The sequence below is a fragment of the Squalius cephalus genome, assembly GCF_949319135.1.
Source record: "Squalius cephalus genome assembly, chromosome: 1".
Taxonomy (NCBI): Eukaryota; Metazoa; Chordata; class Actinopteri; order Cypriniformes; family Leuciscidae; genus Squalius; species Squalius cephalus.
In genome coordinates this window covers 12723719-12746038 of record NC_137122.1, presented here as the reverse complement: position 1 = coordinate 12746038, position 22320 = coordinate 12723719, and the positions used below count along the sequence as shown (strand labels likewise).

Genomic DNA, 22320 nt, shown 5'->3' with positions numbered 1-22320 from the left:
TGCTGAGGACTTTACAGAACTGTTATCAGCAATTACCTCAGAGTTTGACTGTTTTGCCATTGCTGGAGATTTTAACATTCACATAGATAATGCAGAAAACAATATGGCAAAAGAAATCAAAACTGTTTTAAAAACTTTTGATCTGACTCAGCATGTACATGGACCCACACACAATCGTGGACACACTCTAGATTTACTTATCAGTAAGGGTCTAAACATTTCATTGATTGTTATTAAGGATGTAGCACTGTCTGATCATTTCTGTATTTTCTTTGATATATTGATCTCTCCTGCCATTGAAGCTAAATCTGTGTCTGTCAAGAAGAGATGCTTAAATGAGAACACCAGTGTACTATTTATGAAGGCTATATCCTTAACACCAAGTATATCTGCTGACTCTGTTGATTTTCTCCTTGATTCTTTTAACTCAAAAGTTAAAGGTATAATTGATGATATTGCTCCTGTTAAAGTCAGGAAGAAGAGTGGCAGACAAAAAGCACCTTGGAGAAACTCAACAGCAGTGCAAAATATGAAAAGACAATGCAGAAAAGCAGAGCGCATGTGGCGGAAGACTAAACTTGTAGTCCATTATAACATCTACAAAGACAGCCTTCATGCTTTCAATATGGAACTAGGCAAAGCTAGACAGACTTTCTTCTCAAATATTATAAACAGTAATTTAAACAACACACGCACTCTTTTTGCTACTGTAGAGAGACTGACAAACCCTCCAAGCCAGATTCCCAGTGAAATGCTCTCAGAGAACAAGTGTAGTGAGTTTGCTTCTTTCTTCTCTGAGAAAATCAGTAATATCAGAAAGGTGATCAGCACATCCTTGAGTTGCACTGAGGTCAGACAGATCAAACCACCTGAGAAAGTAGTTACTATGTCTGATTTCAAAGAAATTAATGGCAAAATTTTGGAAGAAACTGTACAGCACCTTAAAACATCAACATGCGCTCTTGACACACTTCCCACATCATTTTTCAAAAGTGTGTTAAACAGTTTAGAAGCAGATCTCCTAGAAGTGGTAAATGCCTCACTTCTCTCTGGGAGTTTTCCATACTCCCTGAAAACTGCAGTTGTCAAGCCCCTCCTGAAAAAGAGCAATCTGGATAAGACCATATTAAGCAACTATAGACCGATCTCAAATCTTCCTTTCATAGGCAAGATCATTGAAAAAGTTGTCTTCAATCAGCTGAACAAATTCTTGAGCTTGAATGGATACTTTGACAATTTTCAATCTGGTTTCCGACCGCACCACAGCACAGAGACAGCGCTCATAAAGATAATAAACGATATTCGCTTAAATACTGATTCAGGCAAATTATCAGTGCTGGTACTACTCGACCTCAGTGCTGCATTTGACACTGTTGATCATAACATACTTCTTGACAGGCTGGAAAACTGGGTGGGGCTTTCTGGGATAGTCCTAAAATGGTTCAGGTCATACTTAGATGGGAGAGGTTATTATGTGAGTATAGGTGACCATAAGTCTGAGTGGACATCCATGACATGCGGAGTCCCTCAAGGCTCAATTCTTGCACCACTCCTGTTCAACCTGTATATGCTCCCAATGAGCCAAATAATGAGAAAGAACCAAATTGCTTACCACAGCTATGCAGACGACACACAGCTCTACTTAGCCCTATCGCCTAACGATTACAGCCCCATTGACTCCCTGTGCCAATGCATTGACGAAGTCAACAGTTGGATGTGTCAAAACTTTCTTCAGTTAAACAAAGACAAAACTGAAGTCATTGCGTTTGGAAACAAAGATGAAGTTCTCAAGGTGAATGCATACCTTCACTCTAGGGGTCAAACAACTAAAAATCAAGTAAGGAATCTCGGTGTGTCCCTAGAGTCAGACCTTAGTTTCAGTAGCCATGTCAAAGCAATAACTAAATCAGCATACTATCACCTGAAAAATATTGCAAGAATTAGATGCTTTGTTTCCAGACAAGACTTAGAGAAACTTGTGCATGCTTTCATCACCAGCAGGGTGGATTATTGTAATGGACTCCTCACTGGCCTTCCCAAAAAGACCATAAGACAGTTGCAGCTCATACAGAACGCTGCCGCCAGGATTCTGAGCAGAACCAGAAAATATGAACATATCACACCAGTCCTCAGGTCTTTACACTGGCTCCCAGTTACATTTAGGATTGATTTTAAAGTATTATTACTGGTATATAAATCATTCAATGGCCTAGGACCTCAATACATTGCAGATATGCTCACTGAATATAAACCCAACAGATCACTCAGATCACTAGGATCATATCAGCTAGAAATACCAAGGGTTCACTAAGCATGGCGAGTCCGCTTTTAGCTATTATGCCAGCCGCAGCTGGAACCAGCTTCCAGAGGAGATCAGATGTGCTCCTACAGTAGTCACATTCAAATCCAGACTCAAAACACTTCTGTTTAGCTGTGCATTTACTGAATGAGCACTGTGCCGCTGTTCGTCCGACTGTTTGTACTGTACTGCATTTTATTTTATTTTTCTAAACTGTTTTAATTATTCTTATTTCTTTTATTATTTTAATTTCTTCTATGTAAAGCACTTTGAATTGCCATTGTGTATGAAATGTGCTATATAAATAAACTTGCCTTGCCTTGCCTTGCCATAAAGGTCGAGGAAACATAATGTTACATTTATATGCATAATTACACACAACTTACGTTGGATTAAACACACAATAAAATTGTCAGTGTTTCCATTATGGCCAGTGACAACACTTGCGAAACACAGGAATACGTATCAAACATTTGAAGAGTTTTCTCTGAAATGTTCCAAGAAAGAACTGGATGAGCTGCAGCTTTGGGGTCATAAAGTTTATGACCATGTCGAGGTCGGTTTACAAGACACTATTGAGGAACCTTCTTTCAGTGAACATTTAGAATTCAAAACTATACTCTAGCAAATACAAGCACATACATATCGGAAGGTATACATTCAAGAGCCATATTTCTATATGAAGTTGCACTTAAAGGATGTTTTGTGTGTGTGTGTGTGTGTGTGTGTGTGTGCTCTGGAATGTCTTTGAGGCTTGTCACGCGACTATAAAGTCACTAGGGGTCCATGCTGAGCTGGGGGGTTTTAGAGGGGATTCTCAAAAACAGGGTTTCCTTTGTGACTCAAATGTCCCTCTGGGGAGCAACAAGGTTGCACTTTTGACAGTCCGAGCAGATTTAAAGGCGCCATGGACAGACCCATTGTCTAAGGAGACAACGAAGGATGTGTTTGGAGACCAGGATTCACTAATTTGAACAGCATGTGACCGTACGTCATAGTCATTGTCGTTACATTATTAATGGAAGGAAACAGGCGTGTTATCCAAGCATTAATGTCAAGGAAAGTTATACTGTGTCTGTGAGCAGCACATATGAGGTGTTTCTGGGTTTTTCTCACTCATTTCTGCTCCGAGGTCTCTATTGTGGCATTTCTTTGAGGTTTAGAATCCAGTATTTCTGGATCAAGAAGTCCATCTCGTATTCTGTCCAAACACACCGCGCCTTCCAAGTCAGGTGACCTGTAAATGCGCAAAAACTGTTTCCATTGCAGTTTTGCAAAATATTTCTTTTTCGAATTGCCTGAAAAACCACCTCAAGCGAGAGTAAAAACTTTTTTGCGATAACTGGGAGTTTTTGCGAAATTGACGTGTTTCCATTGGGCGTATTTACAATTCGCAATTTCAATTTGCGCAATTTGAAGGGTAATGGAAACGCGGCTACTGTGAACACTTGTAAGGTTTTTCTCCAGTGTGAATTCTCTGGTGCAGTTTTAAACTGTTCACTGTAGTAAAAGTCTTCTCACACTCAAAGCACATGTACTCTTTCACACCAGTGTGAGTTTTCTCATGTCTACGTAAATTACACTGCAGTGAAAAACTCTTTCCACACACAGAACATGAGTGTGGCTTTTCTTTCGTATGAACTCTCAGGTGTGACTTCAGCTCTGATGCACAGATAAATGTTTTGCCGCATTGATCACACGAGAACGGCTTCTGTCCGGTGTGGATCATCATGTGTCGCTTCAGAGCACTTATAAAAGCAAAACTCTGTCCACACTGATCACACCTGTGCGGCTTCTCTCCAGTGTGGATCAAGATTTCATGTGATTTCAGATGTGATGTTCGACTGAATCTCTTGTCACAGTGTGAACACTTGTAAGGTTTTTCTCCAGTGTGAATTCTCTGGTGCAGTTTTAAACAGTTTGCTGTAGTAAAAGTCTTCTCACACTCAAAGCACATGTACTCTCTCACACCAGTGTGAGTTTTCTCATGTCTACGTAAATTACACTGCAGTGAAAAACTCTTTCCACACACAGAACATGAATGTGGCTTCTCCTTCATATGAACTCTCAGGTGTGACTTCAGCTTTGATGCCCAGATAAATGTTTTGCCGCACTGATCACATGTAAACAGCTTCTCTCCGGTGTGGATCATCATGTGTCGCTTCAGGGCACTTATAAAAGCAAAACTCTGTCCACACTGATCACACCTGTGCGGCTTCTCTCCAGTGTGGATCAAGATTTCATGTGATCTCAGAGATGATGATTGATTGAATCTCTTGTCACAGTGTGAACACTTGTAAGGTTTTTCTCCAGTGTGAATTCTCTGGTGCTGATTTAAATTGTCCACTCTAGTAAAAGTCTTCTCACACTCAAAGCACATGTACTCTCTCACACCAGTGTGGATTTTCTCATGTGCATGTAAAGTTTGCAGCCGTGAAAAACTCTTTCCACACACAGAACATGAATGTGGCTTCTCCTTCGTATGAACTGTCAGGTGTTTCTTCAGGTTTGATGCCCAGAAAAATGTTTTGCCGCATTGATCACATGTAAACGGCTTAACTCCGGTGTGGATCCTCATGTGTTCTTTAAGGTTTGAAGATTGACTGAAATCTTTCCCACATTTATCACACTTAAAAGGCTTCTCTCCGGTGTGGATCCTCATGTGAACATCAAGGATTGATGATTGCGTGAAACTCTTCCCGCATTGATCACATGTGAACGGCTTCTCTCCAGTGTGAATTCTCATGTGAAGCTCAAGACCATCTTTGCGTGTGAAACTCTTTCCACACTGAGTGCAGGTGAAAGATTTCTTGGCTCTTGTTTTCTTTAAAAATGTATTTTTAGTCTTTGAGCGACTCAAAGGTTTTTCTCCAGGTTTGACATGATGTTCCTCCTTCACTTCACTCAGTTCTTCACTCTCCTCCTCCACTTCACTCAGTTCTTCACTCTCCTCCTTCACTTCACTCAGTTCTTCACTCTCCTCCTTCACTTCACTCAGTTCTTCGCTCTCCTCCTCCACTTCACTCAGTTCTTCACTCTCCTCCTTCACTTCCATCAGGTCTGACATGAAAGAAAAATGTATTAAATAAAATTCAGTACATCAAAATAATTCATTGAAAGAAATATAAATTGAAAGTGAGCCCTAAAGTAATAGTAGAAAGTAGACAACTGTTATAAAATATTATGATAATTTGATGCCTTTTTATAAATTGATTATTTATCAGTAAAAAAATAGTATTAACTTGATCTGATGTTGATAATCAATATAAAAATGTCTCAAACCTCCCTTTACTGAACATTTGTTGAAGAAAAACCCAGAACATTCTGTACCATTTCATAGTTGAACTGTTTATCTAAAAGTGATTGAATGTTTCTAACATGAATGTTCTTCAGCATCATGAATGAATGAAGAATAAACACCAACCTCTTTGTTCTTCAGGATCTTCAGTGTGTTTCATTCTGCAGGGTTCTGGATCACTCATGTTCTCACGGTCCTCTTTAATAAACTCAGTCTTTGCAGATTTCAGCTCTTCCTGATGATCTTGTAACAAACATCTGTCAGTTACTCAGTTTTTTTTAAAACTGCAATTACACTCCTCACCACTAGAGGTATTAGTGAGACCTCTATGCCTAGATAAAGAGACAGGTGAGCAGTAGAAGAAATTAGCATGGCTGACCTCCTTGGTCTCCTGTCAAACAAAGTCCTGGTTGAGAAACGCTCTGTTTCATGCTCAACTGTAAGTAAAATGTATATGTTCATGTTGAGGTTTTATTTACTGATGAAAGATTATCTTTGTACTAATTGAATATAGTGAATGGATTGCACATAATTAACAGGAGGCATTTTGTGTCTTGTAGAAGGACTTTTCTGTTTGTACTGAACGAATATTTGTGCCAACTTTGTGGTCCTGGCTGAGATTTTGCTACACTGAGTCCAGCAACAAGGTTTCTGGTTGGATGTAGTTACCTTGGACAGTTGGATTACTGCTATGGACTTACTTTGGTGGGAAATCTGTACGTTTGATGACGGCCAGCAACCGTCGCTCGTTTACCATCCAAACCTCCACACCATTTGACTTTCTAAAGAGAATTAAGACTTGTATCTGACTCTCATAAATCACCTTAACCGTTTACAACAGTGAACGTTATAAAGACTGATTCATATATTGCTGGAAACTTCAACTCTTATACCACACTATTTATATCTCTTTGTGTACTGGGTGTTTTGGCAATACTTTTGGAATGTAGCTTCTTTGTTTTGAATATGTTTTGGGGTCTATATATAAAATCATATTTCATTGCTGTTTTTGTTTGCTCTTTGGTTTAAACATATGTTGATGCTTATGACCCTCCCTATTAACAGACTATTAATTAGCATTTACCCAAAGTAACTGTTGGTTATAATCTGATGCTCGTCTTCACTTGTAGCTGATGGGAATTTACAGCATTTAATGGAGAATTGATGTGGGAGGAGCTTCACTGACCATGTGACTGGTGTGGGAGGAGCTTCGTTGATGATGCAATTGGTGTGGGAGGAGCTTCACTGATCTGCCCAAAATCTAAAATATATCAGTTACTGAGTTTGTTTTTATACTAAATAAACACTTCTATGCAACAAATAAATGGCACTTCTAAAATATTATGATCATTTGCAGAATGCATTTTTATAAATTGATTAGGCTATATTATATGTCCTTGAAACTTTCCTTGAATGACGTAAATTTATCTTCCAATTATTATTTTTAAAACATTATCGAATCTGAATCCAGGGACAAATCCCATTGTTGCCATATTTTGACACCAACTTTGAGATTGATATTTATTTTACTAAAAACGTTTTGAATTATTAATGGCTGTTCACAGTAGACTTTTCCTTCCACTGACTTCCATTCATACCTGCTGCAGCCAAAGACTGTCACTTATAATACTCGATCCTCAATTCATCTTCAATTAAGCGTTCCCAAAACCAACTCTGCCTTTGGTCTAGCATCTTTTCAATCTGCTGCCGCTCGCGATTGGAACACGCTCCAAAATATTATCAAACTGGAGACATTCATTTCAATTGCATCATTCAAAACTATTATATCATCCTTGTTCACGCATATATGCAGCTGCTTCTCTACATAGTTATTTTTTTTTTATCATCCATTATCACTTCTATGTACCTATACACTTAGCTGGTTATAAGTGTCTGTTGTCTACTGTGTTGTGTTTTAAACTGTATCTTGTATGTATTTAATGTATTTTAGCCCTCCTTCCCTTTCCCTAAGTGGTTATTCCACTTGTCAGGCCGCCATTGTAAATAAGAACTTGTTCTTGCCTGTAAAAATAAAGGTTTAATAATAATAATAAAAGCATGTGAAAGTGGGACACCAGAAACACAAGCTCAAGTGAATAACCCTGTGAGAAATAACAACTAATTCATTATTTGTATTGCTTATTCTAACATTATTCTGCTTCTTCATTAAAATACAGGTATCTAGAAATAAAAAAAAGAATATAACTAGGCTAATTTAAATTCTTCCTAATATGAATAGAATAATGGTAAGAAAAACAGTTAAAGGTCCTGCTCTTCATTATTCCATGTTTCAAACTTTAGTTAGTGTGTAATGTTGCTGTTAGAGTATAAATAATACCTGTAAAATTATAAAGCTCAAAGTTCAATGCCAAGCGAGATATTTTATTTAACAGAAGTCTCCTTTCAAAGACTACAGCGAACGGTCAGTTTGGACTACATCCCTCTACTTCCTGCTTTAATGATGTCACTAAAACAGTTTTTTTGACTAACCTCTGCCCACAGGAATACACAAAAAAAGGGGGCGTGGTCTTGTTGCGCTCCCACGGAGAATAGGAAGAGTTAAAGCCCTGCATTTCAGCCCGAGCCCGATGGGCCCCGACTTTTTTACGCCTCTAGGGCCGGGCCTCGGGCCAATTTTCACATCATAGGTCACATGCGGGCCAGGCCTTGGGCCTTTTTTGAGTTATCTTTCTTTTTATATTTTTAGACATTAATTTAAAAAAATCTGAGAAGTTGACGTCGACGATAGAAAAACAAACATAGAAAGACATTTAATAACCTCATAACTTTCATAATCTTATAATTACACTGACTGACATGAGTCGCACGCACGCACACACACAGGTGGTTTCCCGTCAGCGGAACCAACGATTCACCTCGTGCAAATAATGGAGAATATTAAGAGAAAAATCGTGAGTGATAGAAGAGAGGACTGGGTTAAAATCTTCCACTGTGGATGCTATTCTTTTTCTCCACGATGCTCTGTTAGAGACTGTTCTAACTTTTTGTTTGATTGGACTTTATTTTCGTTTAACTGTTGGAAACTACTGGTGTTTTTGGTTTTTCGTTTGATTGGACTTTATTTTCGTTTAACTGTTGGAAACTACTGATGTTTTTGGTTTTTCGTTCGATTGGACTTTATTTTCGTTTAACTGTTGGAAACTACTGGAAAAAAGAATGCTCATGTTCTGTGGTGCATTTGAGGTAAGATAACCTGCAAGTTTGTTTTTGATTTATTTAATTTAATTTGTATAGATTGACTATTGCTCATTTCCTTTGCAAGCGCTGTTGCGAGCAGCCTGAGCCTGCCTCAGTATTTAAAAAAAAAATGTACTCACTGTGGTTTAATAAATAAACATTAAACTGTCTGTGTGATATGCTTGAAGTGTTTTATATCTATGGATTTTAAGTATTAGCGTTGTTATTAAAAAGAGTAAAGTATTAGCGTTGATTTGAGAGGCTAAATTGATCAAACATGTTTTACTCGCTGTTGGCTCGGCTTGCTTGCTCGTCTTTTTTTTTTTTTTACGCTCCAAACATTTGTCTAACTATACTTTCCACATTTTTTTGTATTATGATCTTTTTATTTTTCTGAGAAATGCTTGGTTTTCACCGAACCCGTAGTCATATCGTATTGTATCGATATCGAGATATCTGGCATGAAAATCGAGATATGAAATTTTGTCCATAATCGTTCAGCCCTAGCTTCTGGTCATACCTAGGATATCCAGATCCACCAAAGGAGGGAGGGCGTTTTCATATTTAGCGCCACAACTCTGGAATAGTCTTCCTGATACTGTTCGTTGCTCGGACTCGCTCTCCCAGTTTAAAACTAGATTAAAGACGCATCTCTTCAGCCAGGCATTCATTTAGGCCTAATACTTTTAATTTTACAGTTAAATCCGACCTCTAGTTCATAAACGCCATGAGGAGAACTGGCCCCCAACTGAGCCCGGGTTCTCCCAAGGTTTTTTTTTTTTCTCCATTGGGTCACCTGATGGAGTTTTAGGACACCATTAGGTCACTTGATGGAGTTTTCGGTTCCTTGCCACTGTTGCCTTTGGCTTGCTCAGTTGGGGATATCTTGGGAATATTAATTTATTTTTAACAATCAATAAACTCCACTAGAAAAAAAAACTTTTTGTATTATTTTAATTTAATACTGTGAAGCTGCTTTGATACAATTTGTATTGTGAAAAGCGCTATACAAATTAGGGCTGTGTATTGGCAAGAATCTGGCGATACGATACGTATCACGATACATGGGTCACGATTCAATATATTGCAATATATTTCGATACTGTGCATAAGGTGATATATTGGGATTTTTTAAAAGTAAAATATATTAAAAATATTTTAAAAAAGACATGATGTGCATAAAAGTCAAAGAAGTTTACTTTAGGTAAACAATTCAGTACACAGAAAATCAAACTGCCAGTTTGGGATTGTGGTTCACAGGTTCTTAGTGAGCAAATTTTTATATGCTCAAGTAGGCCATAATAAAAGAAAATAGGTACATAGCCCCTGTCACAATACAAAACAACAACGTGAACTGGACGAAAATGAATGAAAGTGGATGAAAGTGAACAAAATGAATGTGTCATATTGAAATCAAGGTTTATGTGATAAAAGATTTTAAAAGAACTGGACGCGCGAATGAGGCGAACCGCGCCGCGCTAAACACCTCGTGCCGCAGGACCTCCAGACGCGCGTAAACGCGTCTTTGCATTGACTTAACATTGAAATCACTCGCGCCAGATGCTCTATTCGCTTTTGGTGTGAACGATGCACGCGATTACATTTAGAAATAGACAAGCTTTGTTTCCAAATGCACCAAGCAAAGATATCCTTTCAGTTGTATAAACTTTTATAAAACCAGCCAATATAATCACAATAAACACATCCAAAATGAAATATTTAACATATATATATAACAACTGCACAACGTCTAATTTGTAAACAAAATGATTTACGCACTAAATCCAGCATAAACTCCGGCACAATTTGCATATGTTTAAACTCTCAAGACAGACGTCACATCCCGAACCTCACAGCAATTGGCTGCCGACTGCGTTTTTCGCTTGATATTTGTATAAAGGAACTGCCCAACTTTTTGACGCTCTCGGTCGCTCTCAACGCTTTCTCCGGTCCGCTGTCAATCCTAAAATGTCCAGTGGACACGCACCGTTATAGGCGAGCCTGGCGAGGACACTAGTGGTGCGTCTCAGCATAGCTATCTAGTGGTAAGGATTTAAACAACATAAACGTGAACCACTGTCTTGCGGTCTTACCATGAATATTTTTGGACGTAAAAAAAATAAAAAAAAATAAAAAATAAAATTCGATATTGCGTTTTTGAAAATCGATACAGTATTGCAAAATAAAATATCGCGATACTCAAGTGTATCGATTTTTTCTTACACCCCTAATACAAATATACTTGACTTAAAAGTGTAAATATGGGAACATCCCTCAAAGTGTTGCCTCTCGCAACACCGACACAGAGTTACAACAAGAGAGTAAAATATGAACACCAATTCTGCATTACCTACTTCAAAGAACTGTAAAATACACTGACAAATCATGTAATCTGAAAAAAATTAATTCACTTTGAAATAAACACATCACTCTCTATTACTCTTTCAAAACAATCCAGAAATTTAAATTGTAACCTTAGTCTGGGATCATAAAAGTGGTTTTCTCAAAGCAGTCATTAAAATAATTATGGATGCAACGATACCATTTTTTTCAGAATCGATCCGATCCGATACCAAAAATTCTCAGATAAAGATCACCACAAAGCACTATTTTTCCAAGAGTAAAACACTTCATATTTATTAGTATTGATTCAATGTCTCACGTGGCTAATTATAGGCTCAATGTAAAGCATTTAGCAGTATATTTTCCTTTAATAAAATGCATTGCTATGCATTTAATATTAGTTTAAAATTCTATATCTATAACATTTTGATTATTTTAAATCATTTTAATCAAACACTGGTGAAACAACCACTTATGTCTGTAATGGTGACTTGATAGCTAGGACTGTAACTGTAGCTGGTTGAGAATAGGTGACCACTGTGGTGCATCGGTAAGAATGCAATCGAATGCTCTAATGCTCTTCAATGGATTTATTGACAGTCAGCAGATGATTATCTGTCTTCCTGAGTGTACAGTATGTGTGGTTCTAGGGAATGTGTTGCATTTATTAAAAAGACACGGTAACACTTTACAATAATGTTAATTAGTTAACGTTAGTTAATGTGTTAACTAACAATGGGCAATACATTTGTTACAGTATTTATTAATCTTTGTTAATGTTAGTTAATAGAAATCCAGCTGTTCATTGTTTGTTCATGTTAGTTCACAGTGCATTAATTAATGTTAACAAATACAACCTTTCATTTTAATAACGTATTAGTAAATGGTGAAATGAATATTAACTAAGATTAATAAATGCTGTAGAAGTATTGTTCATTATTAGTTAATGTTAACTAAGGTAGTTACTAATGCTAACTAATGCTAATTAATGAACCTTATTGTAAAGTGCTAAAAAAAATTCGAAATTTGAACATTTATTGTAGCCTACTTTTTGAACTATTAAAATAAATAATATAACAGATAATACTTCAATGAGTATTTTAATAATTCCCGCAGGTCTACCACTTATAATGCGGGAAATTCCCCCGCAAAGTAACATTGACTCACTTTAGCATGTACAGTGCGTGCAGAATTATTAGGCACGTTGATTTTCTGATCATATTTTATTCCCAGGAATATTTTGCCAATTCCAAACCATATTAATCTTAATAACTACTATTAATTTTGTATTTAATCATTTTTAAGTGATATATAATTGTTCATGAAGGCTGGAAATGAAAAATGCCTTATTTTCAGGTGTGCAGAATTATTAGGCAAGTTTTCTATTACAGATAAAATAAGCCAAAAAAGAGATTAAACAAAGACTGAAAAGTCAAAAATTATTAAATCCCCATAAGAACAATGCAATATTAATGTAATACTAAAGATTGACCGTCTATTGACCGAGTTTTTTAGAAGATTCATCTTCTAGAATACGTTTTAATAAGTTTTGGGAGTTCATTTTTAGTCCATCTCTGCAAAACGGACTTCAGGGTAGGCGATGGACTAAAAATAAACTCCCAAAACTTATTAAAACGTATTCTAGAAGATGAATTCTTCAAATAGTGGTAGAAGAGGCTATGGTGCTGGTCCTTCAAGAGTCACTCTCAATCTGTCTGTCTATAAAGCCTATAAAAAAACAGTCTTCATGTATTTCACAACATTTCAGCTTGTGATTCTTATTAAGAGGGCGTCATTTTTTAGGATTCTTTACCTAACCCAAGTCTCTGAGCCCCTGACACCTTGCTCTTCTGGAGACTCCAGGTAGGTTGCAGTTCTGGAAAATGGTGGTGCTGGAGACTAAAGGGTTCCTGATGGTTTCACACTTAATTCTTCACATTAATTCTTCATTATTTTGCAGTTAATATGTGTATTTTCTTCTCCACCTGTTTTTGTCTGACCCTGCTGACCCAATGAGCATTTCACTGTCCAATGCTCATGCCTTAACTGCAATCTTTAGTATTACATTAGTATTGTATCCTTCTCATGGGCATTTAATAATTTTTGACTTTTCAGTCTTTGTTTAATCTCTTTTTTGGCTTATTTTATCTGTAATAGAAAACTTGCCTAATAATTCTGCACAACTGAAAATAAGACATTTTTAATTTCCAGCCTTCATGAACAATTATATGTCATTTATAAATGATTAAATACAAAATTAATAGTAGTTATTAAGATTAATATGGTTTGGAATTGGCAAAATGTTCCTGGAAATAAAATATGATCAGAAAATCAACGTGCCTAATAATTCTGCACGCACTGTAGATTGTATGAGTAGCCTAAATTAATCCACACAGATTATAAAATCAAATCAATCATTTTAAAACTTTCTCCAAGACGCAATTTCACAAACCGCGCGAGTGTTCAGCGCTGCTGCGTCTTCTCTCTCTCTGAATGTGTTGGATAAGGCTCTACAATACGTAACTTTAGCTGCTTTATCAAATAACCAAATAATATACCAGATAACACACATAGCTTATTAAATTAAAGAACAGCCTTTTACTGCTGGGTCTCAGTTCAGCAACCCAAAAAACTGTTCTCTATTACACAACCATTGTAAAAACTCTGATAATAACTATACAATGTCAGGTGAGTACACACATAAACACAATAGTGTAATACTAGGCATTAGCATAATTCTAGCGAACTTTGTAAACATTTACACCAGGGTACTCACATGTCTCTGAACGCACACATGCACAGATAACGACACAGACGACAACTGTGCACTTCAGAAATATCTACAATGTGCTGCCCGTGGTCTTCTTCTTCTTCTCTTTCCGGCAGTGTAGACGCTACTGGGCGTATTACTGCCCTCCACAGGTCAACTTATAAACTAAATTCTTAAATACAGTCCTGTCTCATGCAAGAACTGGATGACTGCTTCAGAGATCTGTTTATGCTTGTCACTGTGTCAAAATAAAGAAGTAACAGAAAAGACTTTAAGTCCAAGTTCTGCCAATTTACAAAAAAGAGTTCTCCTTTCTACATTATACTTCCTGCATTCTAAAAAAAACATGTCCTATTGTTTCCACATTCCCACATTCACATAGACCAGAAATGTGCTTTCCTATAATATGCAAAAAATAATTTAACCCACAATGCCCCAACCTCAATCTGCACAATTTAACTGAGTCCCGTAGGGGACGGAAAGGTACAAAAACATTTTTTACTAACTTTTGGTTGAATAGAAAAATAGTGTCTACCCTTGATTTCCTTTTCCCATCCATTCTGCCATTCTTTAATTAAGCATTCTTTAACCCTTTCCCTCAGTTCCACCCTCCCCAAGGGTATATAAATATCTATTTATCTTTCTAGGCTCTCTTTTTGCTGCCCGTGGTCACTCTCTCACTACTAACTCAAAACGAAACATATCAGTCAGCGCAAACAAGTGTCCTCTCGGTGCCCTTGTGAAAAAGAAGTGTACTTAATTGTATTGAAAGCGTACTTTTTGTGTGCTTAAAATAATAAAAGTATACTTTTTAAAAAGTGCACTTGCAGATAATATAATATAATTAAAATTAAAGACCACTTAAGTGTACTTAAATGGATTACACTTTAATGACAATACTTCTTAACATGCACTTTGTAATAATATCTAATTAAGCTTAACTTAAAATAAGTACACTTGTATGACAATATTTATAAACACACTTAAATGTACTTTTTAAAAATGCACTTTGCAATAATGTCTAATTAAGTTTTACTTGAAGAAAGTACACTTTCTTCACAATATTTCTAAACACACTTAAGTGTACTTTTTAAAAATGCACTTTGTAATAATGTCTAATTAAGTTTTACTTGAAGAAAGTACACTTTCCTCACAATATTTCTAAACACACTTAAGTGTACTTTTTAAAAATGCACTTTGTAATAATATCTAATCAAGTTTTACTTAAGGAAAGTACACTTTCATCACAATATTTCTAAACACACGTAAGTGTACTTTTTAAAAATGCACTTTGTAATAATGTCTAATTAAGTTTTACTTGAAGAAAGTACACTTTCCTCACAAGATTTCTAAACACACTTAAGTGTACTTTTTAAAAATGCACTTTGTAATAATATCTGATTAAGTTTTACTTACGGAAAGTACACTTTCATCACAATATTTCTAAACACACTTAAGTGTACTTTTTAAAAATGCACATTATAATAATGTCTAATTAATTTTATTTAAAGAAAGTATACTTTCATGATAATATTTCTAAACACACTTAAGTGCATGTTTTAAAAATTGCACTTTTTAATAATGTCTGCTTAAGTTTTATTTAAACAAACATTTTAAATAATTATGATTTCATAGTGTTTTAAAGTTATATAAGTTATTAAAGAGAATTTATTTTGATGTATTGACTAATATACTCCCTTCCTTGAACTGCCACCTTAACGTGGTGGAGGGGTTTGAGTACCCGAATGACCCTAGGAGCTATGTTGTCCGGGGCTATATGCCCCTGGTAGGGTCTCCCAAGGCAAACAGGTCCTAGGTGACGGGTCAGACTAAGAGCGGTTCAAAAACCCTTTATGAGAAAAATTATACCGAGGACCGTGACGTCGCCCGGTATGGCGCAGCCGGGGCCCCACCCTGGAGCCAGGCCTGGGGTTGGGGCTGGTATGCGTGCGCCTGGTGGCCGGGCCCCCCCCCATGGGGTCCGGCCGGGCTCAGCCCGAAGGAGCGACGTGGGGCCGCCTTCCCGCGGGCTCACCACCTGCAGGAGGGACCGTAAGGGGCCGGTGCGGAGAGGATCGGGCGGCAGTCGAAGGCAGGGACCTCGACAACCTGATCCCTGGACACGGAAGCTAGCTCTAGGGACGTGGAACGTCACCTCGCTGGCGGGGAAGGAGCCTGAGATTGTGCGTGAGGTTGAGAGGTTCCGACTAGAGATAGTTGGGATCACCTCTACGCACGGCTTGGGCTCTGGAACCACACTCCTCGAGAGAGGATGGACTCTTCACTACTCTGGAGTTGCCCATGGTGAGAGGCGGCGGGCTGGTGTGGGTTTGCTTATAGCCCCCCAGCTCAGCCGCCATGTGTTGGAGTTCACCCCGGTGAACGAGAGGGTCGTTTCCCTGCGCCTACGGGTCGGGGATAGGTCTCTCACTGTCGTGTGTGCCTACGGGCCAAACGGCAGTGCAGAGTACCCAGCCTTCTTAGGGTCTCTGGAAGGGGTGCTGGAAAGTGCTCCAACTGGGGACTCCGTCGTTCTACTGGGGGACTTCAATGCCCACGTGGGCAACGACAGTGACACCTGGAGGGGCGTGATTGGGAGGAACGGCCCCCTGATCTGAACCCGAGTGGTGTTCAGTTATTGGACTTCTGTGCTAGTTACAGTCTGTCCATAACGAACACCATGTTCAAGCATAAGGGTGTCCATCAGTGCACATGGCACCAGGACACCCTAGGCCGTAGGTCGATGATCGACTTTGTGGTCGTTTCATCTGACCTGCGGCCGTATGATTTGGACACTCGGGTGAAGAGAGGGGCGGAGCTGTCAACTGATCACCACCTGGTGGTGAGTTGGATCCGATGGCGGGGGAGGAAGCTGGACAGACTCGGCAGACCCAAGCGTACTGTGAGGGTCTGCTGGGAACGTTTGGCCGAGTCTCCTGTCAGAGAGATCTTCAACTCCCACCTCCGGCGGAGCTTCGACCAGATCCCGAGGGAGGCTGGAGATATTGAGTCCGAGTGGACCATGTTCTCCACCTCCATTGTCGAAGCGGCCGCTCGGAGCTGTGGCCGTAAGGTCTCTGGTGCCTGTCGAGGCGGCAATCCCCGAACCCGGTGGTGGACACCGGAAGTAAGGGATGACGTCAAGCTGAAGAAGGAGTCCTATCGGGCCTGGTTGGCTTGTGGGACTCCTGAGGCAGCTGACGGGTACCGGCAGGCCAAGCGAACTGCAGCCCGGGTGGTTGTGGAGGCAAAAACTCGGGCCTGGGAGGAGTTCGGTGAGGCCATGGAGAAGGACTATCGGCTGGCCTCGAAGAGATTCTGGCAAACCGTCCGGCGCCTCAGGAGAGGGAAGCAGTGTCCTACCAATGCTGTTTACAGTAGAGGTGGGGAGCTGTTGACCTCAACTGAGGATGTCGTTGGACGGTGGAAGGAATACTTCGAGGATCTCCTCAATCCCGCCGTCACGTCTTCCATTGAGGAAGCAGAGGCTGAGGGCTCGGAGGTGGATTCGTCCATCACCCAAGCTGAAGTCACCGAGGTAGTCAAGAAACTCCTCGGTGGCAAGGCACCGGGGGTGGATGAGATCCGCCCTGAGTACCTCAAGTCTCTGGATGTTGTGGGGCTGTCTTGGCTGACACGCCTCTGCAGCATCGCGTGGCAGTTGGGGACAGTGCCTCTGGGATGGCAGACCTGGGTGGTGGTCCCTCTTTTTAAGAAGGGGGACCGGAGGGTGTGTTCCAACTACAGGGGATCACACTTCTCAGCCTCCCCGGGAAAGTCTATGCCAGGGTACTGGAGAGGAGAATACGGCCGATAGTAGAACCTCGGATTCAGGAGGAACCGTGTGGTTTTCGTCCGGGCCGTGGAACACTGGACCAGCTCTATACCCTCTACAGGGTGCTGGAGGGTTCATGGGAGTTTGCCCAACCAGTCCACATGTGCTTTGTGGATTTGGAGAAGGCATTCGACTGTGTCCCTCGCGGCGCCCTGTGGAGGGTGCTTTGGGAGTATGGGGTCCAGGGTCCTTAGCTAAGGGCTGTCCGGTCCCTGTACGACCGAAGCAGGAGCTTGGTTCGCATTGCCGGCAGTAAGTCAGACTTCTTCCTGGTGCATGTTGGACTCCGGCAGGGCTGCCCTTTGTCGCCGGTTCTGTTCATAATTTTTATGGACAGAATTTCTAGGCGCAGCCTGGGGCCGGAGGGTGTCAGGTTTGGTGACAACACGATTTCATTTCTGCTCTTTGCAGATGATGTTGTTGTGTTGGCCTCATCAAATCAGGACCTTCAGCATGCACTGGGACGGTTTGCAGCCGAGTGTGAAGCGGCTGGGATGAGAATCAGCACCTCCAAATCCGAGGCCATGGTTCTCAGTCGGAAAAGGGTGGCTTGCTCACTTCAGGTTGGTGGAGAGTTCCTGCCTCAAGTGGAGGAGTTTAAGTATCTTGGGGTTTTGTTCACGAGTGAGGGAAGGATGGAACGGGAGATTGACAGACGGATCGGTGCAGCTTCTGCAGTAATGCGGTCGATGTACCGGTCTGTCGTGGTGAAGAAAGAGCTGAGCCGCAAGGCAAAGCTCTGGATTTACCGGTCAATCTACGTTCCTACTCTCACCTATGGTCATGAGCTTTGGGTCATGACCGAAAGGACAAGATCCCGGATACAGGCGGCCGAAATGAGCTTCCTCCGCAGGGTGGCTGGGCGATCCCTTAGAGATAGGGTGAGAAGCTCGGTCACTCGGGAGGAGCTCAGAGTAGAGCCGCTGCTCCTCCACATCGAGAGGGGTCAGCTGAGGTGGCTCGGGCATCTGTTTCGGATGCCTCCTGGACGCCTTCCCGGGAAGGTGTTCCGGGCGCGTCCCACTGGGAGGAGACCCCAGGGAAGACCTAGGTCACGCTGGAGAGACTATGTCTCCCGGCTGGCCTGGGAACGCCTCTGTGTCCCCCCGGAAGAGCTGGAAGAAGTGTCTGGGGAGAGGGAAGTCTGGGCATCTCTGCTTAGACTGCTGCCCCCGCGACCCGGCCCCGGATAAGCGGAGGAAGATGGATGGATGGATGGACTAATATACTGAATAAAAAGAACTTTAATGTAAAACATGGAAAATAATTCATTTTAATTAAAACTCAGGTGTGTTGTCCAAAAATAATTTGTAAATGTATTTTAAATATGTTTAGTCTATATACTTGTGCATTAATGCGCTTGAAATGTATTTTTCCAATACATTTGCTTGTACATTATAATCAAGTACAACATATTGTTGACATTTTTGTCTGTTTTATACATAATATTTGACAATAAAATGTAATTTATGAGAGGAGTCTTAACATAATAGTAATGTGTTGTACTTTACAACTGTGAACAGAATACTTTCAATATCATTATGTTGTTCTTAGTCAATTAAACACACATTTAATTGTAATCAGACTACACTGAACAAAAATATTGATTTTTAGTTAGGTGAAAGAGTCAAGTTTTGTGAATTTAGGCTACAGAGTCTAACAACACAATGAGTTAGAACAACTTCAACTTAAACAGAAAAGCTGAAATAAATAACCCTTTTATATACTGTCTATGGAAATAACATTTAACCATGCATGAAATATGGAAAATATACGAACATGTTGTTTAATGCGCATGCGCCGGAAATACTACGTCATGATGATGCACTACTTCACTAGAGTTTGAAAAATGTGCTGTGTGCGCCTGCGCCCTCACATCTGGGGTCCGTTCTTCGTACGTTGCTTATTACATCCGAGATGAAATGACACATCCAAGATGATATCATCGTGCGAATCATGATCTGGCTAACTCGGTTCTTCGAACACACTTGCCGGATATGATTAGTATCGCTGGATTGAGTTATCACTGCTGAGCATAAACAGATCCACCGCCGAAACTAACGCACACCGCTGACACCGAAACTCTTCTTCTTTTTCTTCTTCTTCTTTATTGGCGGCTCGAATTAGCGCCATCTATTGTGGGCTTTGGATCAGAGACTCATAATAACATATTTATTATACAACTTTGTGTACAAACAAAATATACAAAATGTATTAACAATGTGTTCAATGTCATCAGAATACAAATGAGAGTTAAAAGTGATTAGCTGAAAACTAAGAAAGAAAAAAAAGATAGAAAGTAGGCCTACACAAGAGTAAAATTATTACAAATACTTTCATATTTACTGAAGATGTTGGCCTAATTGTAGCCTAGTAGGCTAATATGTATTTTAAATTATTTAAAAAAACACAGAAAAAAATGGTTTGTTAATGGCAAACTTGCATTTATGTATATAACATTTTTCAAGAAGTCACATTAAATTTATAACAAAGCAAGTAAAATATTTCTGAGCTATAAAGTCACAAGATCATCCAAAACAACAAATATGAAATGTAAATATTAAATCTTTGGTATGTCTGAAATAAAAGGCAAAAGAAAAGATGAGGGAGGGAAGATACAACAGGTTTTCTAATGATACAAAACGTAATGCTAATCGGTGAAGTATCCCTTTAAGTCTACCCTTTTCATAAGGATTTATAACTACAGATTTTCTTATATAGTGTTTCTAATTTTTCCAAAAGAAATTAAATAAACATTGGTGAACTATCATGGAAGTCTGAGCATCAACATAAAGAGATGTAACAGAGTTAGACGTGAAAGACCATCTGCTTTGGAAAGTAAAGTTCTACCGTTGAAAGACAGATCTCTGTGTAACCCGAGATTTTGTGTCTTCCTGTTTTTTTTTCCAGAATCAAGAGAAAAGTAATCAACACATCTGTTCTTCATATCCTTAGAAACGACTCTAACAAATAAGTAGCTTTCACTGGGATGCCTTCGATGTTCGTTAAACAACAATGTTTGATTGATTAGAGTTCACATTTATGTATATTTAAAAGTAAGCCTGATGTCCTGGAAAATAACCTAATGATATGAATAGCTAAATAAACCTGAGGAGAGTTGTGTAAAACAGAGTATATCATCTGCAAGTTGACTCGATATGATCTCTCCATCTGCAATATTAATGCCCTGTATAGCACTTGTCCTACGATGAACAGAAAGTAATTCGCCTTTGGCTAAGCCACACCCTAGAATGTAGATTGACCAATCACAGCGCAGCCAAGAACGAACTCCGACAGAGGTCCGACACTTTTTCACAGCGCTCCATTGACTTTAACGCAGGCGTCTCATATTTTTGGTCTCGGCAGGCTATTACCGTCGTAGTTTTATCAAAAATATGGTTAAACGTTGTGCCTGGGGCATTTGTAACACAGATATGCGTTTCCCAGAGAGGTTGGAGGGGGGTGTCCGTTTTTTTCCCTTCCCAAAACCGAAGTCAAATCCTGACAAGTGTCGTCTTTGGATTAAACTGTGTGTGTGGACGTCCTCACAGTCAGCTAAACCCCTCAAGGATCAACAAGCGCACTTTTGTGTGCTCTAAGGTAAATTTTGCTTTTAACTATACTAGTTAAACAGTTTTAGGTTATGATTTCGGTTCTCTACCTAATTAATGAAGAATCAAGGTCCTAGTAGCAAGCAAGCTTAGCGATAGTTTAGTTATCACGTAAGTTAAGTCAGGATTGTATGTTTTGACTAGCGGCTGGATGTTAGCTAACTTTGTTATTCAATATACAAACACATAACGTTAACGTTATCCTATCACGAAGTGCTCGTCTAACAATATGCGCGGAGATATCCAGAGGATTTGGGAGAAAATGGTGAAGCCATTCATACTTTGCAAGTACTGGCTGGCGGGCAAGAATGTCGTTCTCCAGCAACGAAACCCAGTAAACTAATAAAGGATCTTGCCAGGACGTCGCCAGTTTTACTATACAAAAGTTGGTGTTTTGAGGTGTAAACGACATGCCAGATAGTTACTAACCGCAGATGAGATAAACAACCTTCACAGTAACTTATACGTTACACGTTTGTGCAGTGATCATTCCATCAAAGGTAATTTCAACATTTGTTTGAATACAATGGGTGTATGATCACGTAATTAATCGTGTCTTTAAGTTACCCTGTAGTTTCGTCAATCAACACCACCAGGTGCTTCGACGAGTCAGCTGTTTGTGTTATGGGTCTAAGCTAGGCTAACTGTACGTTCACACCGCCGGCGAGAGCTTGATTATTACTGCTCGATTATCTTAAAAAAACATGTCTGCTTTACACAATTTAGCTACCTTGGAATTAATCCTAGTCCATAGTTATGCAGCTAGATCACTAACAGACTTGATAGCTACTGGAAAGACCTGGAACTACAGTAGAGGGCTGCATTGGGATTGAGTCCCGCAAATCTCGCGGGAGCGGGCGGTTTGAACTTTGCTGCGGGCGGGAATGGGCGGCTAAAAAAAACACTGCGGGATCGGGAGGTAGCCTAGCGACATGATGGAGATGTCAGTAATGGCACTTTTCCACT

At 39.7% G+C, this 22320-nt stretch overlaps 2 protein-coding genes across 6 annotated transcripts in view; both read right to left on the bottom strand.

Annotated features, from left to right (window-relative positions):
- The window catches only part of LOC307162581 (uncharacterized protein), a 46853-nt gene extending 32245 nt beyond the window's left edge, over positions 1–14608 (bottom strand). The window contains exons 1-3 of one of the 5 annotated variants that reach the window (XM_079878006.1): positions 13915–14018; positions 5724–5929; positions 1902–5359 (exon numbers count right to left, since the gene is read on the bottom strand). In XM_079878006.1, the coding sequence (XP_079734132.1) occupies positions 3735–5359; positions 5724–5781 (1683 nt within the window). In that variant the 5' untranslated portion in view covers positions 5782–5929; positions 13915–14018 and the 3' untranslated portion in view covers positions 1902–3734. Of the gene's footprint in view, positions 1–1901; positions 5360–5723; positions 5930–13914; positions 14019–14581 lie in introns of those variants that run through there. The other 4 variants (XM_079878008.1, XM_079878007.1, XM_079878004.1 and 1 more) reach the window with 4 other exon arrangements.
- The window catches only part of LOC307162720 (uncharacterized protein), a 225904-nt gene that overhangs the window by 157744 nt on the left and 45840 nt on the right, over positions 1–22320 (bottom strand). The gene's annotated exons all lie outside the window — the stretch shown is intronic.